Raw genomic sequence first — 20505 nt, 5'->3', positions numbered from 1 at the left:
TGAGGAGGAAACAGTGCCATAGACCAGCTACTCAGAAAGAAACACTCAGGGCTGACTGACCCACATGTCACAGGGTACGGCTTTAGGGCCATAAAAATGAACTCCTATGGCCCCCAACGGGATCAGGCCCTCTGAATGGGTGATAGATAGTCGATTGGCTTGATCTGTTTGGGAGGCATCCAGGCAGTGGGACCAGGTCCTGTGCTCATTGCATGAGTTGGCTGTTTGAAACCTGGGGCTTATACAGGGTCGCTTGGCTCGGCCTGGGAGGAGGGGACTGGACCTGCCTGGACTGAGTCTACCAGGTTGATCTCAGTCCTCAGGGGAGGCTTTGCCCTGGAGGAGGTGGGAATGGGGGGTGGGCTGGGGGGAAGGGGAGGGGGTGGGAGGGGGGAGAACAAAGGAATCCGTGGCTGATATGTAGAACTGAATTGTATTGTAAAATAAAATAAAATAAAAAAAATGAACTCCTAAGTTGGGCAAACATGGGTCGAGGGCACACTTTTAAGTATATGTACTTGAGAATAATTTTTATTACATATGCTTATTTACTGGGAGGGGTGGACATGTAGTGGCAAGATAGGAAGGTCAGAGGACAGCTTTCAGTCGTCAGCTCTCTCCTTCTACCATGCGGGGTCTGGGGATCGAACTCGAGTTGACAAGTTTGGTGGCAAGTGCCTTTGCATTAAATCCCTCTGGACAGACCCTGTATGTTTTTGTTGCTGCTGTTTTTTGAGACAGGGTTTTTCTATGTAGTCTGGCTGTCCTGGAGCTCAGTATGTAGACCAGGCTGGCATCAAACTCACAGAGATCTTTCTGCCTCTGCCTCCTGAGTGCTAAAGCCTTCCTGGCTATATGTTTTGTTTTTGTTTTTGTTTGTTTTTTTTTTTGGGTGAAGGAAGTAGCCCATGAAGTACACAAGGCCCATGGAATTTATTACACAGCCGTATAAACAGCAATGGATATTAAACACATAAACTAGTTAAAACAAACAAAGCAAAACCCCCAAACTCAGCCAGGCAGTGGTGGCACACTCCTTTAATCCCAGCTCTCGGGAGGCAGATCCAGGTGGATCTCTGTGAGTTCGAGGCCAGCCTAGTTTACAGAGCGAGATCCAGGACAGGCACCAAAACTACACAGAGAAACCCTGTCTCGAAAAACCAAACAAATAAACAAAAAAAAAAAAACCCTAAACTCTGAGACACAAGAGTAGGTGCCCTGTGATACTCAAACAAGCAAAGCTAATCAGATTGGAAAGCTCTGGGCTCCCAGTGGGGGAAGGAGGGGTCACCAAAGCAGAAGAACAAAGGCATGTTCTGGGGTACCAGCATTCTAGATCTTGTGCTGGGCTGTGTACCTAGCCATGGTATCCAATGTTCTGGAATCACGACCTGAACCTTAAGGACCTGGGCATTTCATGTTGTGTACATTACATCATAATTTTGAAAAAGAAAGGAGAGAATGTCCTTGCTACAGTTAATAATCTCTGCAAGGGATTTAACACGTGAATCTCCAAGACCATGTGAGCTGACAAGAGCTGAGGGTGTCTTTTTGTATGACAGTCTCCAGGAAGGCAAAGGGCAGAGCCTCTGACAGCCTGGCACTGTGACCGCTCAGTGGGAGGCGCTCCCTGTTGCCACGGTTCTAAACTGTAAGCAGCAGAGTCCATCTGACTGCAGTGAGTGGGAAAGGAATTTATAGGCAGAGTAACAGGAAGTCCTCCGAACAGGCTCTGCAAACAGGCCCAGTTGAGCAGGCAAACCAGGGCAGGGGCTCACAGGAGAACATCCATCATCCTAAACACTCCCTGTCCTTGTCTAGCTGGTTCCACCCCTGGTTTTCATTGATTCTTTGTATTGCTCCCCCATAGTGGAAAAACCCGTGTGGAAGCATTTGATTGGCTAAGCTTAGGCCAGGCCTCCACCTAATAAGCAGGTGGGGGTAAGGTACATTTCATTTTGACTTCTAGATTGAGTGAGCTGTGACCCTTGGTCCCCCAAATTGTAATTTCAGTCCTGTATTGGAAGGCATCATTTCACCCCATGTTAAAAAACCATGCCTCTTCTCAGGCTGGGGATGTAGCATGTCGGTCAGTAATTAAAGTGTTTGCCTAGCATGCATGGACCCCTGGCTTCCATCACGCTCCTGGGTTGCATCATGCTCACAGCACACTCCATCTTTGTTCAGACTTACCACATTCTTGGGTCTGAGAGATGGCTCAGTGGGTAAATGTGCTTGCCACCAAGCCTGAGGACCTAAATTTGATCAACCAAAACCACATCGTGGAAAGAGAAAACAGAATCCTGCAAGGTGCCCTCTGACCTTGATATACCCACCATGAGGGTGTGCCGGGTTAGACCAAAACATATAAACATACGAAATTGTCAGCGAATACACCATGACACACACACACACACACACACACACACACACACACACACACACACACAAATAAATGTAATTGAAAAAATATCACAGAGTCACAGCATTGTAATCTCTATGCATCCAAAATCAGGGCAGGTGCGCACTGTGGATAGCTGTGTTCTAACCATTGATCCTGGTTTGAAGATCAGACTACAGGATCAGGTTTGGAAACTCTTCCTTGCTCATCCATCCAGGGCAAGGAGAGCAATCTGAAAACTAGTCAGAGTCAGCCTGACTTCTGACCTGAGAGAAGAGGGTATGTGTCCTTAAAGAGCAAGATATAGTTTAGTTTTTCATGGTGGTTTGGATGGAGCTAGGCTTTTATTTTTATTTTATTTTTTAATATTTTACTTCGCTGACAATTTCGTATGTTTATATGTTTTGGTCTAACCCGGCACTACCCTCTTCCCACATCTGCTCCCAACAAGTCCTCTCCAGCTCTTCAGACAGGAGCTCATACATTCCAGGGTGTCCTAGAACTCAGAATTCACTAAGTTCCCAAGGAGGATGAGCATCCTGCCTTTCCTGGCTGGTATTACTTGTTTGTGCCACCACATCCAGTTTACCCAGTACTGGGGATGGAACCCAGGGCTCCGTGCATGCCAGGCGAGCACTCTTACTAACTCAGAAGGGGCACGTTTTTAACATGGGGTGAGATGATGCCTTCCAATACAGGATTGAAATCACACTTTGGGACACCAAGGGATGCCTTTTAGCTGAAACCTGAAGGCTCTGGCCCCGGGGGGTTAGGCAGAGCACACAGGGAGGGTTATGGAGGAAAAGATCGGGGTGGGGTGAGGCGCAGCGCCGCCCCGGCAGCACTAGGGCCGAGCCAGCAGTTCGGGGCCTGGGTGCAGCTCCCGCGCAGGGGCGGGTCCCGCGCTCAGCTCCCGCCCTCGGTGGGGCGGGGCCGCGAGCACGCCGTCACCCGGAAGAGGCCGCGGCGGGTAGGCTGTGGCTGGGCTTCTCGGGGGATCCCGGCCGGGAGGGGAGGCTGCGGAGCCGCATGTGGAGCGATGCCTGGCCCCTTGGCTCTGGGCGCGATGGTAGCCGCGCTGGTGGCCTCGATGCTCCTGCTGCAGCGTGGGGACGAGGGGTCCGGGGCTGGCCCCAGGTAACCCCGGGTTGGGGATGGAGCTGGACCCTGCAGCCCTGCCCGATCGATCGGCTGGGGGTTCCCTAGTGTAAGGGGCCGGGTGGTGTAGAGACACCTGTGCCATCCAGCTGGGCACATTTGTGGTTTGGCCATAGTCCCGAGCCCCGCTGTGACTCAGCACTTCCCCTGGGCTGGGACTGTAGATACAGTCTCTTCTGTCCAACATATCAACCACCCTTGTTCCCCAGGGTACAGACCGTCTCCTGGCACTCTGAGACAGTACCTGTGGGTGTTGTTTCCCCAGCATGGTGGACAAGGAGGCTCTGCCGAAGCTTCGGGAAGACTTCAAGATGCAGAATAAATCTGTCTTTATTTTGGGCGCCAGCGGGGAAACCGGCAAAATACTTTTAAAAGAAATCCTGGGACAGAACCTGTTTTCCAAAGTTACACTGATTGGCCGGAGGAAGCTCACATTCGAGGAGGAAGCTTATAAAAATGTGGTGGGTATTTGAGCTGGGGCTAAAAAAAAAAACGTGTAGCAGCAATCATTTTGCTGAGGGGAAGGTGTCCGTGTCCAGAGGCCCGGTGGTGATGGAGACGGAGAAATGATCAAAATTCTAGAAGAGCCCTCCTTGCAAGCCCTGGGTTGTGCCTGGCTTGTAGGCCTGCCTTCTATCCTATAGCGTCCTGCAACACCGTTCAGGTGACTGGAACCTGGATTGGAGTGGAGATTGGCGGTCAGAGAAAGCCTCTGTTTATAGTTCCCAGAGCACACTGCTTGCCCATTTTCTCCACCTGTGCGCTTCACGATGTCAGAGTGGGAAAGTGTGACAAGGACAGGTGGAGTTTTTCCCAAGCAGGAATCTGCCCCCCTTCACTTCCCAGGCTTGTGTCTGTAAATGCAATATTGCCTTCCTTGTAAGTTACACTTTGATGGTTAAGCAAATGGTAGTGCCAGACTTCCATCTGGTAATAATGCCTAAGCATCTGAAGTCAGAGCTTCCGTGTATATTTTGTTCTCCAGTAAACAAGAGTTACCTATCAACTGCAGCAAATGAAACAGTGCGGTGTGCTGCTGGGACCACAACCCAGTCCCCTGGGTCCCACAGAGGGACGTTTGGACTGGTAGGCACACTTGCAAATACGTGTTTTTGATTCCTATGGTTTCTTGGTCATTTGTTTTACAAATGCCTGGTGCGTCAGACTTGCTGATTTAAATAGACCTCTCTATTTGGGTGCAGGTGGGTGCTGGGTAGACTCCGTATTCTATAGTTTCCTGAGCCCTGGGGAGATTCCTGGCAAGTGGAGCCTATGATTGCAGTCTTGGTGGCACATCTCTTAACCAGGCCTTTTTGTTTGTTTGTTTTTTGTTTTGTTTTGTTTTTCTCTAGTGTATACTGTGCCAGAAAAATCCTTAGGAAGGGACTGAAGATAGAGACAGCCCCAGGATTTCATTTCATACTGCCAGTTTGACGGCCAACCTATACTCTTAGATACAGGTTTAGGTTTAGATATGTTTAGGTTTGAAACAGTGTTTCTCTGGCTAGCATAAGCTGGCCTTGAACAAACGCAGGTCCCCTGTCTCTTTCTGCCAATGCTGGGATTACAGGCAGGTGGTTCCACTCTTAGCTTGCCTAGCATATACCAATTTCAGGTAGATTAGAAAGACCATGGAGAAAAACAAAATGGGCTTAGGGATGCAGCTCAGCTGGTAGAGCTCTCGCTTTAGCAGGCCCAAGGCCCCTGGTTCAGTCTCCAGCACTGCACAGAATGGATATAGTGGTACAAACTTGTAGTTTTAGCATTTGGGAGGTAGAGGCAAGAGGATCAGGAGTTCAAGGTCAGCCTCAGTTTCTTAGGGAGTTTGAGGCCAGCCTGGCCTGGAGAGGGAGGGCTGGAGGGAGAGAGACAGAGACACAGAGAGAGACAGATACTGAGGAGGGAGCTGTAGGGCGCAGAGGCTGACTCACAGTGTTGGAACAAGTCCCAGGAAGACGCCTTTGTCTCAGGTTCTTTCTGGCTGATTCTAATGAAGGCAGTTCATGAATTGAGCTGAAGGAACACTGTCACCCAGACATTCCAGACGAACAGAACTGAGGCATACATAGGATCAACAACTTAGCCACAGGTTTGGAGAGATGGCTCTGAAGAGCACGGGCTGCTCTTCCAGAGGACCTGGCTTAGATTTCCACCACGCACATAGTGGTTCACAACCATCTGTTAACTCCAGTTCCAGGGGATCTAAGGGGCCCTCTTCTGGGTCTCTTGACTCTACAGACATGTGGTGCAGAGACATGATGCAGGCAAAGTACCCAAACACATAAAATAAGTTTTAAGAAATTTAGTTAAAAAATAAAAACTTGGCCACAGTTGTATGTCTGTGAGTATCAGGCCTAAGATTTGAATTTGGATCTTCTTTGAGATCCTACTTACCACTCTGTGTCCACATCCTACCTGAATGGTTTCCTTCCTAGTAAAGTATAGTTGTTTTTTTGTTTTCCCAAAGGTAAGGTATGCATGACCTTGATATTTCATTCCTGGGCATACAACCCAGGGCCTCACATGTACCCTGCGAGCACTTGGCCACTGAGTTCCATACCCAGCTTCAGGTTTTTGTTTTGGGGTTTGTTTGGTTTTTTTTGTGGGAAAAGGGGAAATTGGCAAATTTGATGTTGTGAGCTCAGACTCTTCAATAATCGTTTGCCATTTATCCTTTACATCTTGAAGAGTGTTTTGTCTCTTTTTAAGTGTATGAAATTATATGCCACTGTGCCCTTCCTTGTATAGAATCAAGAAGTGGTGGACTTTGAGAAGCTGGATGACTACGCTTCTGCCTTTCAAGGTCATGATGTTGGATTCTGTTGCCTGGGTACCACCAGGAAAAAAGCCGGAGCGGTGAGCAAGAAATACCCTGTCTCTTCTCACTGGCCAGTACTATCAAGGAGTTCTTCCTTTCTTTCTTATTTTATTTCCCTTATGTGTTTCTGGGGGGGGGCGTGGCGTGGGGGGCGGGGAGCGCGGGTTACGGCCACAAGAGAATGCAGGTGCCTGCAGAGTCCAGAAGAGGGCATCGGAGTTATAGGAGTTATAGGTGTTATAGGTGAGCTACCTGGCGTGGGTACTGGGAACTGACTTCAGGTCCTCTGCAGAAGCACTTTGAAACCCTAACTGCTAAGCCATCTCTGCAGCCTCGAGGATTCCTTTCTTGCTTACTCTTTTTTCCTTTGGTCATACTGCAGTGCTTAAATGTAGAATGTGCTTAACATTCCATCTGTTGCCCCATCTGTTTTATACAAGGGGCATTGCAGAGAAGGTCATCTTCAGATAACCTCTGACTTAAGGCCTGACTACCGGCTACATCACAGCAGTTTACATGATCGTGCCTATGGAGATATAATCATCACAACATCCCCTGACTAAGGGAAGCAGCCCACAGTCTCTGGGGGAAAAGTAGTTGGCTCATGCGGTGGGCGGTAAGCTCTGTGTTTCTTTCCATAATAAATGGTTTAGGCTTGAAGCATTTCCTCTCACTCATTTGCTTCATCACGCTTTCAAGCTATCCTTTAAACTTGGGAGCTAGATCATCAGAACCCAGAGGCACGATTCAGTCAGCCCCCGTGATGATTTAGCCGTCAGCAGTGATTCAGCCCAGGGATGACTCAGCTCTCACTGACGCAAAACTGCTTTCGTACCCTTTTTATTTTCTCTTTAATCGTGTACTAAATTGAGTCATCCCCTATCCAGAAGCTATAGTTTACTGCATAGTTAAAAGTCATGGTTTATACTATAGATCCTGGGCAAATACTTAGACATCTCATTCAGTTTAGAGATTGAGTGTGGTTTATGTCTTTGGCAGGATGTGCTTGCTGGAGTCCACATAGCTACTAAATATGTAGGGTCCTGACTCGGCCATAGTGATTGTTAGCCACTTTTTCATCTGACAGAAGCCACTTGAGGCTGGAGAGGTTTATTTTGGCTCAAGAGTAAGGGCTCAGTCCATCCGGGAGGGGAAAGCATGGTGGCAGGAACCTGAGGCTGCTCATCTTACGTCCTCAGTCAGGAACTAGAAAGATGATGCCAGAGCCCAGTTCACTTTCTTCTTCCCATTCAGTTTAGGACCCCAGCCCATGGGATGGTGCCACCCACATTTAAGGTTCAGCTCTCCACCTCTACATGCTCTCCAGACATGCCCAGAGGTCTGCATCCAGGTCAGGTCAAGTTGACAATATTAACTTTTTTTTTTTTTTTTTTTGGAGCTGAGGATCGAACCCAGGGCCTTGTGCTTGCTAGGCAAGTACTCTACCACTGAGCTAAATCCTCAATCCTGACAATATTAGCCTTTAGGGTGGTTTACACTAGGGTTTTTTTTTTTTTAAAGATTTGAGTGTGTGTGTGTGTGTGTAAACAGGTGTCCATGGAGGCCAGAGGTATGGATCTACGTGGAACTGAAGCTAGAGGCAGTTGTGAGCCTCCTGGTGGTATGTGTGCTGGGAATTGAACTCAGGTCCTCTGAAAATGCAGTACCTACTCTGAGCCACCCCGCCAGCCCCGCTTACAGTAGAGCCTATAAACCAGTAGATCAGTGTGGTTCTGAACAGCGGTTTCTGTGAGCAGAGCAGTGGCTTGGTTGTGTCTGTCTAGGCTTCTTGGCGCTACAAAAGGTGATTCTAGAAATGGTTTCTGTTGAGGTGGACACCTGCCCTGTGCAGTTTTATGCTTCCACCCTTGGATTCCAGAGATGTTCTGCTTCCCCAAGAACTGCATCTCTTCCTCCAGAAGGGGCCATGTTCCTGCTCAGCTAGTGCAGTCCTTTCTGCCCCGGGTCAGCCACAGGAAGCGTGTCCTCCAAAGCAATGAAGAGCCTTTGTGTCGGGCACACTGCAGCCTCCAGCTCCGGGCTCAAGCCTGGGTTTGGCGATGACTCAGCAGGGTGAACTGCAGCATTAAGCACAGAGCAAGGCAAAAATAGTGTGTGGGGGGAATGATAAATGTCACATTGAGCTGGAGTTCTAACCAGAGGAAAACAGGTGTATAATCGGAGTAGGTCCCACCTCTGAAGCCACTCAGTACCTTTGGTTTGTCTTTAAAAACAGTGTGAAAAGATAAAGGTAATTAGTGAACACAAAAGAGCAAAGAACAGCCAGGTCAGTAGTCGAAGGACCAAGAGGATGGGCAGGAAGTAAGCTAACGTGTGTGTGTGTGTGTGTGTGTGTGTGTGCGCGCGCGCTGGTGGTAGGCCTCCTATCTTCTGGTAACTGTTTGTTCCATGAATACACTGTGTTTTTATCCCAGCAATCCGAGTTTTCAATACAGAAGCTTGGAGAAGTTCAGGTTTCTGTTTCAGTGCTCAGATTCTCTGAGTAGCTGGCTAGGTGCCCTATGACCCTTTGTGGACTGGTCTCCTAAGACCACCCTAAGGAAGCGGTATTGGGTCAACAGCAGCATGTGTGGCCCCACAACTTTGCAGATAAGAAGTCTGAGGTCAAGGTGTTAGTGGGTTGGTTCTTTGATGGAAGGGTTCTCTCTCTGCCTTCTGATGGCTGCCTTTGCACATGACATTTTTCCTACGTGCATGTGTCTGTGTCCACATTGTCTTGTTTTGTGAGAACATGAGTTGTTGACATTGCATGAGGGGCCAGTTTGCTCAAGTACAGCCTCTTCACCAATTGCATCTGCAGTGATTCTTCCTCCGAGCAAGATTGCACACTGAGGTATAGGGGATAGGACTTAAACTGTCCGTTAACGGTTGAAGTTCAACCCTTGGATTTCAGGCTGCACAGATTTCCATTAGAGCTGACACTAGGCAGAAGCCTTAGCTTTCTTCAGCTATTTGGAATCCAATTTCTTTCAGCGGTAGCTGATTAGATGCTAAACTTCTCACAGGCCACAGCTGTGTAGCTGGTGCACCGGCCTTCTCACTTGGCCCTAATCCAGACCTGCTGGATGATCATCTCTCAGGTTAGAGGCTTGGAGTCTGTTTTGCAGTTTCCTTGGGAGATCCTGATATAGCTTCCTTGTTGGACTTGCTTTTGGGAGGCATGGGGTTGTATTCGTCTTCTTCACCTGCTGGTTCCAAGCCCTGTAGTTCTAATAATCTTGTTTTCCCCAGGCACATGGGCCAAGTGAAGGCTGAGACACCCTTGGAAACCGAATGTACCTTGAAGAGCAAAAGTCAAAGACACTGCTGGGCATAATGCAGGCCCCTTGTATGCAGTATGAGAAGGGTTTGGGTAGTGAGTGCGTAGTTTCACCCCTTTGTGTATCTCCTGTTAGCAGTGAACTCTAGCAGCCCGGGTTTGTGGATACTGTCAATGCTTGATGCTGTTAAAGTGATTAATGCAGCCACTGCACTGTTTATCAGGCATCTGTGGAATCTCGTTGCCTCTGATTCCAGTAATACACTCTGCTAATCCAGCCTGGGAGTTGACTGCCACTAGCCATCCAGTTTTGTGTGGCCTGTGACCAACAGATGTTTTCAAATGGCTGAAAATTTTATACCACATGAAAACACAGTAAGTTTAGATTTTAGTATCCATAAATACATTTTGGTTAGAACACAGCCAAGAAGTCCATTACATTTCACATCAGGTATGGCCACTTTTATGCAATAATGGCAGATCTGTGTAGGTGTTAACAGTCCGTCGCAGCCAACACATTTTCTCCTGTTCCTTTGCAGGATGAGCTGCCCAGCCCTGTCCTGAGCTCCACTGGTTTATTTGATTTCAGGAGGAGGCTTATGAAATGGTGAAGTCCTTGATAGTGTCAAGGACCCGGATCACAGGTCCTGTGGGAAAGCAGGTAGCGGTGTAGCCTTGAGCGTGGAGGTTGGTGTCTGTGGAGCACCCCTCCTTGTCTAGCACGGAGCTCCCTCCCACCTGCAGAAGTCCTTGACCGCAAAGCGGAGGACGGACTGGAGTGAGCGCAGTGATGGACTCAGGCATCCTCGGTCGCCATTTGGCTTGCGTTTCTATGCTTTTTCTCGAAGCACGAGCTGCCTCTCATTTCTGTACATCAGCTGGTTGCCCTGCAGGACACACGTGGAGTTTCAGGGGATACCATTTTCCTTCTCTCAGCATCTGTGTTCTACTCTGATTTAGGGTGGAACTGAAAAGAGGAACGAGAACCCGAAACAGAATCACAGCCGAGACCATTTACACAGTGACAGGTCTTCTTTCTCAGGAAGGGCCTGCAGAACATTGGTGGTTCCAGAATGTTCTCTGGTCCTATCACTGCTTAGCTATCTTGTTGTATTAGTTACCTTTCTATTTTTGCACTGTGACCAAGGCAACTTATAGAAGGGTTTATTTTGGTTTATGGTTCCAGAGGGTTAGAGTCCATGATGGCAGGGCAGAGGCAGCAGGCAGCAGGCTTGGCAGCTGGACCAGCAAGCTGAGGGCTCAGGTTTTGAACCACAGGCAGGAAGCAGAGAGCCCACTGGGAATTGCACAAGGCTTTGAAACCGCATTTATCGACATGAGTTGTTCTTGGCCTGTTATTTCCCCATTTGGGAGGTAGAGGCAGGAAGATCAGGGCTTCAACATCATTGTTGGCCACATAAGTGAGTTTGAGGCCAGCCTGAGACCCTCTCTCCATGAGACCCCATCTCAAAGCAACAAGAAAATGACAGCAAAGAGGAGTTGTTCCAGAGCCACAGTATTGTAGTGTTGTTTTGTACGCTTGGATTTTAATGAGACTCGAAAGTATCAGGGGAATTGTCTGTGCTCATGGTGGAGCACCTGATGCAAGGTGTATGCATTCTTTTGAGTGGGTCTGGGAAAGAAACTTACCGTGGAAACTTAATCGCTTACTCAAGAAAGCTTCTCCATCTTAAGAGTAAGGCACATTGGCTGTGGATGTGAAGACTCACTAACATGATGGGCTTAGTACTCTCAGAAGAGAGGCCTGGCTTTTCTCTGGCTGTATGGTTAGACAGTGAGGTACATTTGTTCAGAAAAACTGTCTCTGGGGTATGGAGTAGCTTCAGAAGTTTGTTTTTCTACTGTTTTAAATTTGAGCAGTAGAAAGCAAGACCAGGGGTAAGATTAAAGCTGGGTCCTTCCATGGATAAATAGATTCTTCCTTATGCCAACTGCTGCACCCCCCCCAAACCTAACACACATTGGTGTCTCTAGCCAGTCCCAGGGCTTGTTTCTGCTTGCTTTTTGAGTCCTTGGAAGCCGCTGACCCTTTTGCTTTCGAGTCTAATTCAGCAGCTAAAAGGCCACGCCATCAGAGTGAAGGAAGTGAAATTCGAAATTTAGTGTGCTTGGAAAAGTACGGATTTATAATGAGCTTGAGGGCTCAGAGGATTTGTGAAGTCGGTTGGGATTAACAGCCATTGATTGCTAATAAAACAATATTTAGCTTTGTCTGGAGAACAGCCCTGGAGAAAGGTGTGGGCACCTTGTCACCAGGGCCCATTGAGAGGGGATGATGGGCTGAGGACGGGGGTCCACACGTTGGCGTGGGTGCTGGTCCTTCAAGAAGCTGTTGTCAGTTGCTAGCCAGACTGGTGAAAGGAAGGACGCCAGAGCCTGATGGCTGGGGTGGTATTGATGTGTCTCCGCTGACTAATCAGATTGAAAGAGTCCCATGGCATTTATGTCACTTTAATTTCCATCAAACAATTGGGGGCGACAGCACTCTATTACGGAGAGGTTGATCCAGAACTAAAGCCAAATAAATTAGGGTCTCAGTTTAATCAAATTATCCCTCTTCTGGCCCTGGATTAAGTGAGAGAGATAGCGTCGGTCTGGAGGCCTGTGATTGGCTGAGCCTCTCTTATTTTTAAAGAAGCTGCTGGAAAAAAAAAGCATCAGAACACAGACAGCTATAATAATCCAAGCATTGTGCTAACAGAAGACAAAATTTATGTTACTAGCCAACTATGCATTGTGAATAGTAAACCAGTTATTAAAATTGCTTTTCATTAGACTAAGTGCAAGAAATAAATATGAGAGAGAGAGATCCAGTGAGGATTTTTCTCTGTAGTTGGGGTTTTCCCTGTCAACTTGCAGCATATCTAAAATCTCCATTTAGAGAAATCAAGGGGATCAGCTTTCTCTCCCTCGGGAAAGTATTGCAATTTGGTTTGCTTTACATTTATTTATTTATTTTTTCATTTATTTATTGTGTTTTGGAGACATGGCCTTGCTATGTAGTGCTGGCTGGTCTGGAACCTGCTATAAAAAGCAAGCCGGCCTCAAAGTTGCCATGATCCTCTTGCCCCCCTGCTTCCCAAATGCTGTGACTGCAGGCATGCGCCACCTCCTCTAGCTGTTCCACACGCATGTTAAAAAGCAGAAATGTGAATTCGAGTCAGCATACGGGTCGGGCTGGCAAGTGTCAAAGTATAAACCACCGCAGAAGATAGTGGTGATTCCTGGGCAAAGAGATGAGTGCCAGGACTGGAGAGATGGCTCAGCGGTTCACCACTTTTGCAGAGGATCCGGGTTCAGTTCCCTTTGGGAGTGAAAGCATGTGCCCTTCAGTTAGACTCCATTACTGTGTAGTCCTGTTTTTTAGTTAGGATAACTAACTGGACTTAGCCTTTTTATTCAGAGATTTTTGAAGCTCTGACCCTGTGATGTAGCTTAAGAATGAAGATTCAGCACTGTCCTCACTGGGCTAAACCTTGGGTGGACGGGGGAGGGAGTCAGGGAGTCGCCAACCTTGTTGGCTTTTGTAGCTCAGGCTGTCTTCAGAATCATAGCAGTCTTCTCCAAACATTTAAAAATTGTGTGTGTGGGTTGGGGGGCGGGTAAACCAAGCACACTTATGGAGGCCCCAGGACAATTCTGTGGGGTTAGTTCCCTCCTTCTACCTTTACATGGGTTTGGGGTTGAACACAGATTCAAGGTGGCAGGCACCTTTACCCACTGAGTCCTCTTGGTGGGTCCCTTTCCTACATTTTTTTATTATTACACACCAGTTTTTAAAAAAATAGAAAGCTGTGCATTGCCATATACTCTGCAAAGGATTTTGTAAAGGCCCCACATAAACCCGACGTCAAGGTTTCCATTCTCACAGTGCCTGGGTGTTCCCGTGTGCTACTCTGAGACCCCAGCATGTTAGAGCTGACACAGGGAAAGAAAAGCAGAGAAAGCAGAATTGTAATATTGTTAAAAGAAATGGGCTGGGGTTGTGGCTCCCTGGCAGTGTTTGCTTGTCGTGTGTGAGGCCCTGAGTTCAGTGCTGAGCAGTACAATAAATACGTAAACAAACAAGCAATCTAGAAAGAGGAGGCACACGCGTGGCTGAGATCAAACTTGGCAGTGCAGCCGTACGGTCGGCTCGGCTCCCTGGAGGTTTGTTTGCTGTCGGGGAGGTCGTCCTGTGGTGTAGTGGAGTCCATCGAGGGGCTGTGTCCATCTGGAGGACCACACTGGGAGCCTTTGCCCAGGGTCCAAGTCTGCCCCCGGGCCTCCCGGCCTGCTGCCCAGCCCTGGGAACCATCTCTAACACGAGCATGCAACATTAGGAACTAACTCGGGTCCTTTCCCCCAGGAAGGATTCGTCCGCGTTGACCGAGATTATGTGCTGAAGTCTGCAGAGCTGGCAAAAGCAGGAGGCTGCAAACATTTCAACCTGCTGTCCTCCAGGGGGGCCGACAAGTCCAGCAGTTTCTTATACTTACAAGTAAAGGTTTGTGCGTGTTCTGTCTTCCATATACAGAGAGTAATTGACGATACTAAGTAACCTGTATAATCCTTAAAAAAAAAAAAACAAAAGAAAAAAACAAAAACCCACATTATATTGTGTATTTTTCAAAGCTACAGGGACTGTTTTGGGAGAAACATACTTAGAAAGCAGTCATGGTTTAAAAGATGTCTTGCCCATGAATTATTCAGTTAACTGAGTGGAGGAAGTAGAGGCAACCTTGGCCTTGGATGGCCTGGCCTCTGGGCCTCAGAGATGACGTTCCCTCCATTTTCCTCAGGCTAGGGAGATAGAATTTTATGCCTTTTGCCAGTATAATACGTGGCTGTTGGTGATTTTAACCAGAAGTTTCCATCTCCTAACGTTGAGGTAGAGTTGCTGCTGCAGGACGGCAGACCCGGTTCTGTGCTGTGCGTCTCTAGACACGGTTCTCTGTCCTCAGTGTAAGAGCAGTGCCTGAGAGATTACCAAGCCACAGACACGGTTCTCTGTCCTCAGTGTAAGAGCAGTGCCTGAGAGATTACCAAGCCACAGACTCCTCAGTGTGAAATCCCGTTTCAGAAGCACACTTGCCTTTTGCTCAACTACTCCAGCAGAAGGGGCTTTTGTCTAGTTAGGCACCATTTGTCAGTGGTCCTCACCTGGACGTGGAGTGGATGCTTTATAAATGCCCGTCATTTAGAAACTCAGTTTCTTGCTGTAATCATAGCTATCACTCGGGGTCCCTGTTGCCTTAACTACTGTTTTCCAGGCACAGCACCCTGAAGTCTTGGCTCCATTTTTTATTGGTTCCTATGCCTACCTGCTTCATCACCTAGGTCTCTTTACTGAGTAGACTTTGAAGAACACCTCACACTATAGCTCCCCTGGCCTCTCTGATTACATGCCTGGTATGAAAATTCACGGCTTTGTAATTTAAAGCACCTTCTATTTGCAACTTCATTTTTTTCTTCAGGTGTGGGTGGGAGTTGCTAATGCTTAGAAGTGATTGACACAGGGGGTCGTCTGTGCCCTGCGGAGGCTCATCTCCTGACCACCACATTTTTCTGACCTATCACAACTGCCTGTAAGCTAAAAAGGTGACTGTGGGGCCTGTGGCTCTAAGGAGGGACTGAAAGGGGTTGGGTTGATGCTCCATTTACCCTCTCCGGGTCTGTTTAGACACTAATACATGGAGTACTGTGGAGCATGGCCAGCCTGCCAGGGGTCCCACCCTGAAAGAAAACTCACTTTCCTGCCTCTAGAAGCCATCAGCTGTCCACAGTGCCTCAGTTAGGGGAGGGAGTTTGTCAATCCCACCTACCTCCATGCTAGACTGTTGATCGGCTTGATCTTGTTCAGGCAGCCACAGCTGCTGAATTCATGAGTGCAGTGGCCCTGTCATGTCCAGAAGACACTGTCTTGTTCAGGTCCGTCCTAACCTCTGGCTCTTAGTCTTTCTGCTTCTCCTCCTCTACAGTGGTCACTGAGCCTTGGGGGCCTGGGGGTGATGTCAAGCATTTGAGGTTGAGCATTCCACTGACGGTTATTCTCTGCATTTTGACTGTTAGCAGATCATTCTCAGTATGCCAGGGTTAAATGGCCTCTTCCTCCCCTCCAGACCATAGACTCAGGCTGTCCATTGGGACTGATGTGAGTCTTGACAGCTACAGAAACAGATGTTCTTCAAGCCCAAGTGATGCCCGCTCAGGCTTTAGCTGAGTGCTTTGGTCTTGGTCAAACACTGATTTGATTTTTTAAAATCTTAACAGGGAGAAGTGGAAGCCAAGGTTGAAGAATTAAAGTTTGATCGCCTCTCAGTGTTTCGTCCAGGGTAAGTTTTATCCTGCCAGGGGTAAGTAGAGAGGCTGACAGCTAAGACATCTGTGAACAAGGTTGGCTAGTGATGAATTGCTTCTCTGAGGGACCCACCCTTCAGCTTTGAAAAAAAGAGTAGCTTGGGCTGCCTCAGAATCATCTAGAACTTTCTGGAAGTAGTTGGTTGCTACGTGCATTTTTCTTAACATTTTAAATTTTATTCACTTAATGCCTTTTTGCCTTTTAAACCCCCACCCCTCACCCTTTATTTAACAAATCAAACTTTACAACCACATGAGTCAACTGATTTTCTTGAAGCTGGCGGTTGGTCTCTGCCGAGGTGTCCCTCCTTGTTGGCAATGCCACCTTCTAGATATGGCCTCTCTTATGCATGTGCAGAAAGACATCTCATGTCTTTCTCATAAGAACAGCAGCCCTGTCCTCCCTCAATACATCTTAACTCTAATTACCTTCATAAGGGCCATCTCCAAATACAGTTACCTTTGGGGTTAGGGCTTCTGCTGACAGGTTCCCGGGAACAGAACTCAGTCTGAAGTATCTGTAAAGTCTTGAGCGTATATGCCATCTCTTCCTCTGCCTTTCTCTGTCTCCTAGAGTCCTCCTGTGTGACAGGCAAGAGTCTCGTCCAGCTGAATGGCTGGTTAGGAAATTCTTCGGCTCTCTGCCGGCCTCCTGGGCCAGTGGGCACTCTGTGCCTGTGGTGACAGTGGCGAGGGCGATGCTGAACAACCTGGTGAGTCCCAGCAGTGGACAAATGGAACTTCTGGAAAATAAAGCCATCATCCACCTGGGGAAAGACAGTGATGTGCCCAAACCGTGACCGCGCAGGAGGACAGCTTGTTCTCAAACCTCAGTGCCTGTCACCAAATCAGTCACTTGGGGGTCTATAAAACAGTCTCTCTCTAGTCTTCATGGTGTCCCTCTCCTCATCCATGCAGCTCTCTGGAAACAACAGTGCTCTGCCCCAGTTGCTGATGTATGAGTTGTACATTTAAGTCACCCAGGGAGCTGTGGAAGGACAGGTTTGTGTCACAAACCTTCTGGAGTTGGTGGGTTGAGGACAGGGATCTGCGATTTTGACTTCCATGTCCACTGGAGGCCTCTGCGCCTCTGGTTGTGAGCCCAGCTTTGAAGCACTCCTACAGAGACACCTGAGCAGTGGGGCCCTCACACTCCAGGCAGGCGAGTGCTGGTGAGGCTTGTTAACAGTTTAGTCTCCAAGCTGCATGGTGCTGAGTGGACACTGTGCCTTTTCTACATGTCAGCATGTGATTCTTTGAGGAATAAAAGTAGATGGACAAACGCTGGGTGCTGTTTCAGTTGCTGAAAACTGTGGAGGTATGAGTGGGAAGGTACAGTGATGGTCCCCGGGGATGGCATCCCAGCCCCCAACACTGCAGGTGTCTGCAGAATCTTAGGTTTATGTTCTTGGCGCTCCTAACTCTCCAGCAACCTTATAAAGCCATTCTGTTGCCCTCACATCTTTATTTTTTTCATTTAAAGTTCTATTCCCACCCTCATATTGCAGGTGGTGATCTGAGGCACACAGTGGTCAAGTACCTTGTTCAAGGGTCGAGATTAGCCCCGCTCAGCCTGGCCCCATAGCTTGTATTTATTTTTTATTTGTGTGTTTGCCATATGTGTGCTTTCCCTCAGGCCCGAAGCTAGTATCAGATCCCCTGGACCTGGGGTTACAGGTCCACCTATGCGGGTGCTAGGAACTGAACTCAGGTCCTCTGGAAGAGCAGCAAGTGCTTTTAACCGCCAAGCCATCTATCCAGCCCCAGAAGCTGGTTTCTTTAACCACTCTGTAAAAGTACCCCATGTCCATCTATTTCTAGAAGGTTCCAATTAATTTAGCACATCGAGGATGCATACAACTTAAATTCTTGGGTTTCTCCATTGATCCAGGGTCCTTACAATTAACTGCCAACAGTGGTTAATCTAAAATACTTTGGCACTAAACTCAAAGACTCAGTGTGATGTTCTTTTCTATTGTTTTGTTTTGTGACAGGGTCTTGCGTAGCCCAGGCTGGCCTCAAATTCAATAAATATTCCAGGATGACCTTGAACTTGTGATACTTCGGCCTCCACCTCCCAAGTTTTTTGGGGTTACAGGTGTACCCCATCATGCCTAGTTTCTGCAGCACTGGATTGAACCCAAGGCTTCATGCATGCTAGGTAAGCAGTTTACCAACTGAGCTATGTTCCAGTCTGAGCTGATACAATTTAAACAGGCGGGGAAGGAAAACAGAGTGGGAAGGGTCAGTGCCCAGAGGAGCACACGGTGCCAGTTCCATCACGGAGAAGGCGCCACTTAACTTCTGTGCTGGGGAACCAAGTCACTTGACTTCAGTGACTGAGTCTATTGTTCCAGTTACACCTCACGTTCTGGTGGACACTGCTGAGTGAATACCATCCCCTACTGTATGTGGGTGTACATTCTTGGAAGACAGTACACATTGTCAATGTTAAGTCTTCTAGAGCAGACCGAGATCTTGGAATGTGTGTTACAGGGAGACAGCGCTGGATGCATGCCTGTAATCCTAGCACTAGGGAGGCTGAGGCAGGAGGACCATGGTTCAAGGTCAGCCTGGACTGGAGTACAACCCTGTCTCAAAATTAGAAGTTTACTTCCTGCCAGTGGAGTTCCCTTGTGGCTGGGCTTGGAAGAGCCTGAACGTGTTTCCATCTCATTAGTCTTGAGCCCCCAGAAGTGAAGCAGCCTTTGGGGGTACTCATAAGAACGTGCTGGGCCTTGTAGGCTCTGAAAGCAAGCAGATTCCGTGGCCAATTACTCTCTACCATTTCTGCACATCAAACATTAAGGAGCAAGTGAGTCCATACTCAGATCTCTGTAACAGTAGAGTGATGTTAGAAGGATCTAGGTTCATGTTTGGAAGAGAAAATTAGCCCATGCCCAAGGCCTGCACCATGGTGAAATGTCAGCTTCACAGAAGCTTCTGGCTCAGTCACCTCCAGACTGGCATTGTGGTCACTGACAACATCTGGGCATCACTGTGATTCAGCAGGTTCCTTCAACAGAGAAAAATGGGCCTTGCTGGAGAGAAAAGTTATACCAGGAAAGTTGGATGGGCCCGGGTAAAGAAAGGGCATACATTCATTCATTTCTTCAGCAAATGCTTATCAAGTTGGTGATGAATTAGTGAGCAGTGTACAAGCCAAGATTTCTGTCCATGTCCTAGAATGTCAGGGTGCTTCAGAAGTTAACATTTGGTGGGCTCCATCCTCTTCTGCGAGTCACCGTGGAGTACGGTCCTTGGGAAAGAAGGAAAAGAGGAGAAGGGGAGGGAGAGGAGATGGAGAAGATAAGTAAATAGATGGTGGCAGTAAGAAAGACACAGGCTATGCCTGGAATAACACAGCCTGTTTCTAGAGATGGTGGAAGACCAATCACACCAGGGAGGACTGCAGAGAAACGGTGTCTTCTGGACATGATAGGACCTCTGCACTCAAACTCAGCAGCTGTGGTTGCCTGTACAAGATCGAGCCAGTCAGCAGTCTAACAAGGGGTGGGGTGGGGGTGGGGATTCATGAGCTCCCAACTGAGGAGCCTTGGGTGAGGGAGAGGGAGTTTTCTTTAAGGATGTGGCCTCTGGTAGGTTGGCCACTCCAGTGAATGTCCCCACACCCAGAGAATATGGACTCCAGAAACTGGAACCCATGTTATTTTTTTTCAAAGGATACAAAGGTGAAGGGGAGGGACATCGGAGTGGGTAGATCTGAGAGGAGTTAAGGGGAGGAGGGGGAGGAATATGATCAAAATACATTGTATGAAATTCTCAATAAAAATACTAAAAAATATATAAATGGCGGCGATGTGGGCAAAGTCCTGGTGGTGGAGCCGACTAGGAGGAACCGCCCACTGGAGAGCTTCAGAGATCAGCATGTGTGCATGGTGGGGAGCTGAGCTGAGCTGATGGCGAGCATTATGCAGGCCTAGCTGGCCATGTCCTCAAACATGCCCTGTGCACAGTTCAGCCTTAGACTGCAGCTTGGAAGCATTACCTATGCAGAAGTACTGCTGCCCACCTGTCTGAGGGAATCCCATGGTTAGGTACTAGGAATATTAGAAAGGAGGCAGCCTGAGGAGTGGGAATCACCCCTTCGCCAGGGCAGACAGCCTCCTTTGCTGGCGCGTATCAAACAGTCCACCTGTTTCCATGGTATGGGATCAAGTTAATGTCTAAACGTTTCATATACATGAATCCATGTAACCCTTACTATAGCCCTCAGGCTACTGCAGTCGCGATCATGTTTTACCAGCCAGGAAACTGAGGCTGAGAGAAGGCAGGGAGGGATACCTGCTCATGATCTTAGACTCCTAACTAAGGTTGAAATAGGGTTCAAACTCTGTGCAGAGCCTATGTTCTCACTTTCCCACTTTAACGCCCCTAGTAGGGGGTGGGGTTTGGCTCCATTTGACTTCAACAGTGCACATCTACCCATCAGGAAAGTTGTTCCCCTGAGCCTTCTGTAATAGCGAC

The 20505-nt window shown here is 48.1% G+C and overlaps 1 protein-coding gene across 4 annotated transcripts; it reads left to right on the top strand.

Annotated features, from left to right (window-relative positions):
- The first annotated feature begins 3270 nt into the window (after positions 1–3270).
- Positions 3271–17300, top strand: Htatip2 (HIV-1 Tat interactive protein 2). 4 transcript variants are annotated; one of them, XM_052712736.1, is made up of 6 exons: positions 3271–3371; positions 3769–4020; positions 6308–6415; positions 14027–14164; positions 15931–15992; positions 16592–17300. In XM_052712736.1, exons 2-6 carry the CDS (start codon positions 3826–3828, stop codon positions 16815–16817), a joined length of 729 nt encoding a protein of 242 aa, XP_052568696.1. In that variant the 5' UTR covers positions 3271–3371; positions 3769–3825; the 3' UTR covers positions 16818–17300. The 4 variants fall into 4 exon arrangements, with proteins under 4 accessions (XP_052568696.1, XP_052568699.1, XP_052568695.1 ...); XM_052712739.1 differs by having other exon boundaries at positions 3283–3371; positions 3825–4020; XM_052712735.1 differs by lacking the exon at positions 3271–3371 and adding an exon at positions 3379–3538 and having other exon boundaries at positions 3825–4020.
- Positions 17301–20505: the final 3205 nt, after the last annotated feature.

This window comes from Peromyscus californicus, unplaced genomic scaffold (genome assembly GCF_007827085.1).
Source record: "Peromyscus californicus insignis strain IS unplaced genomic scaffold, ASM782708v3 Scaffold_4__1_contigs__length_199733344, whole genome shotgun sequence".
Lineage (NCBI taxonomy): Eukaryota > Metazoa > Chordata > Mammalia > Rodentia > Cricetidae > Peromyscus > Peromyscus californicus.
Note: the sequence above shows the minus strand (reverse complement) of the source record. Positions and strands in the feature narration are given on the sequence as shown.

Bases quoted from the DNA above. Each gene is read 5' to 3' on its own strand.
- Htatip2 (XM_052712735.1), top strand. From the start codon at position 3,441: ATGCCTGGCCCCTTGGCTCTGGGCGCGATGGTAGCCGCGCTGGTGGCC. The intron at 3,539-3,824 runs GTAACCCCGGGT...TTGTTTCCCCAG, and splicing joins GGGTCCGGGGCTGGCCCCAG to CATGGTGGACAAGGAGGCTC. The intron at 4,021-6,307 runs GTGGGTATTTGA...TTCCTTGTATAG, and splicing joins AGGAAGCTTATAAAAATGTG to AATCAAGAAGTGGTGGACTT.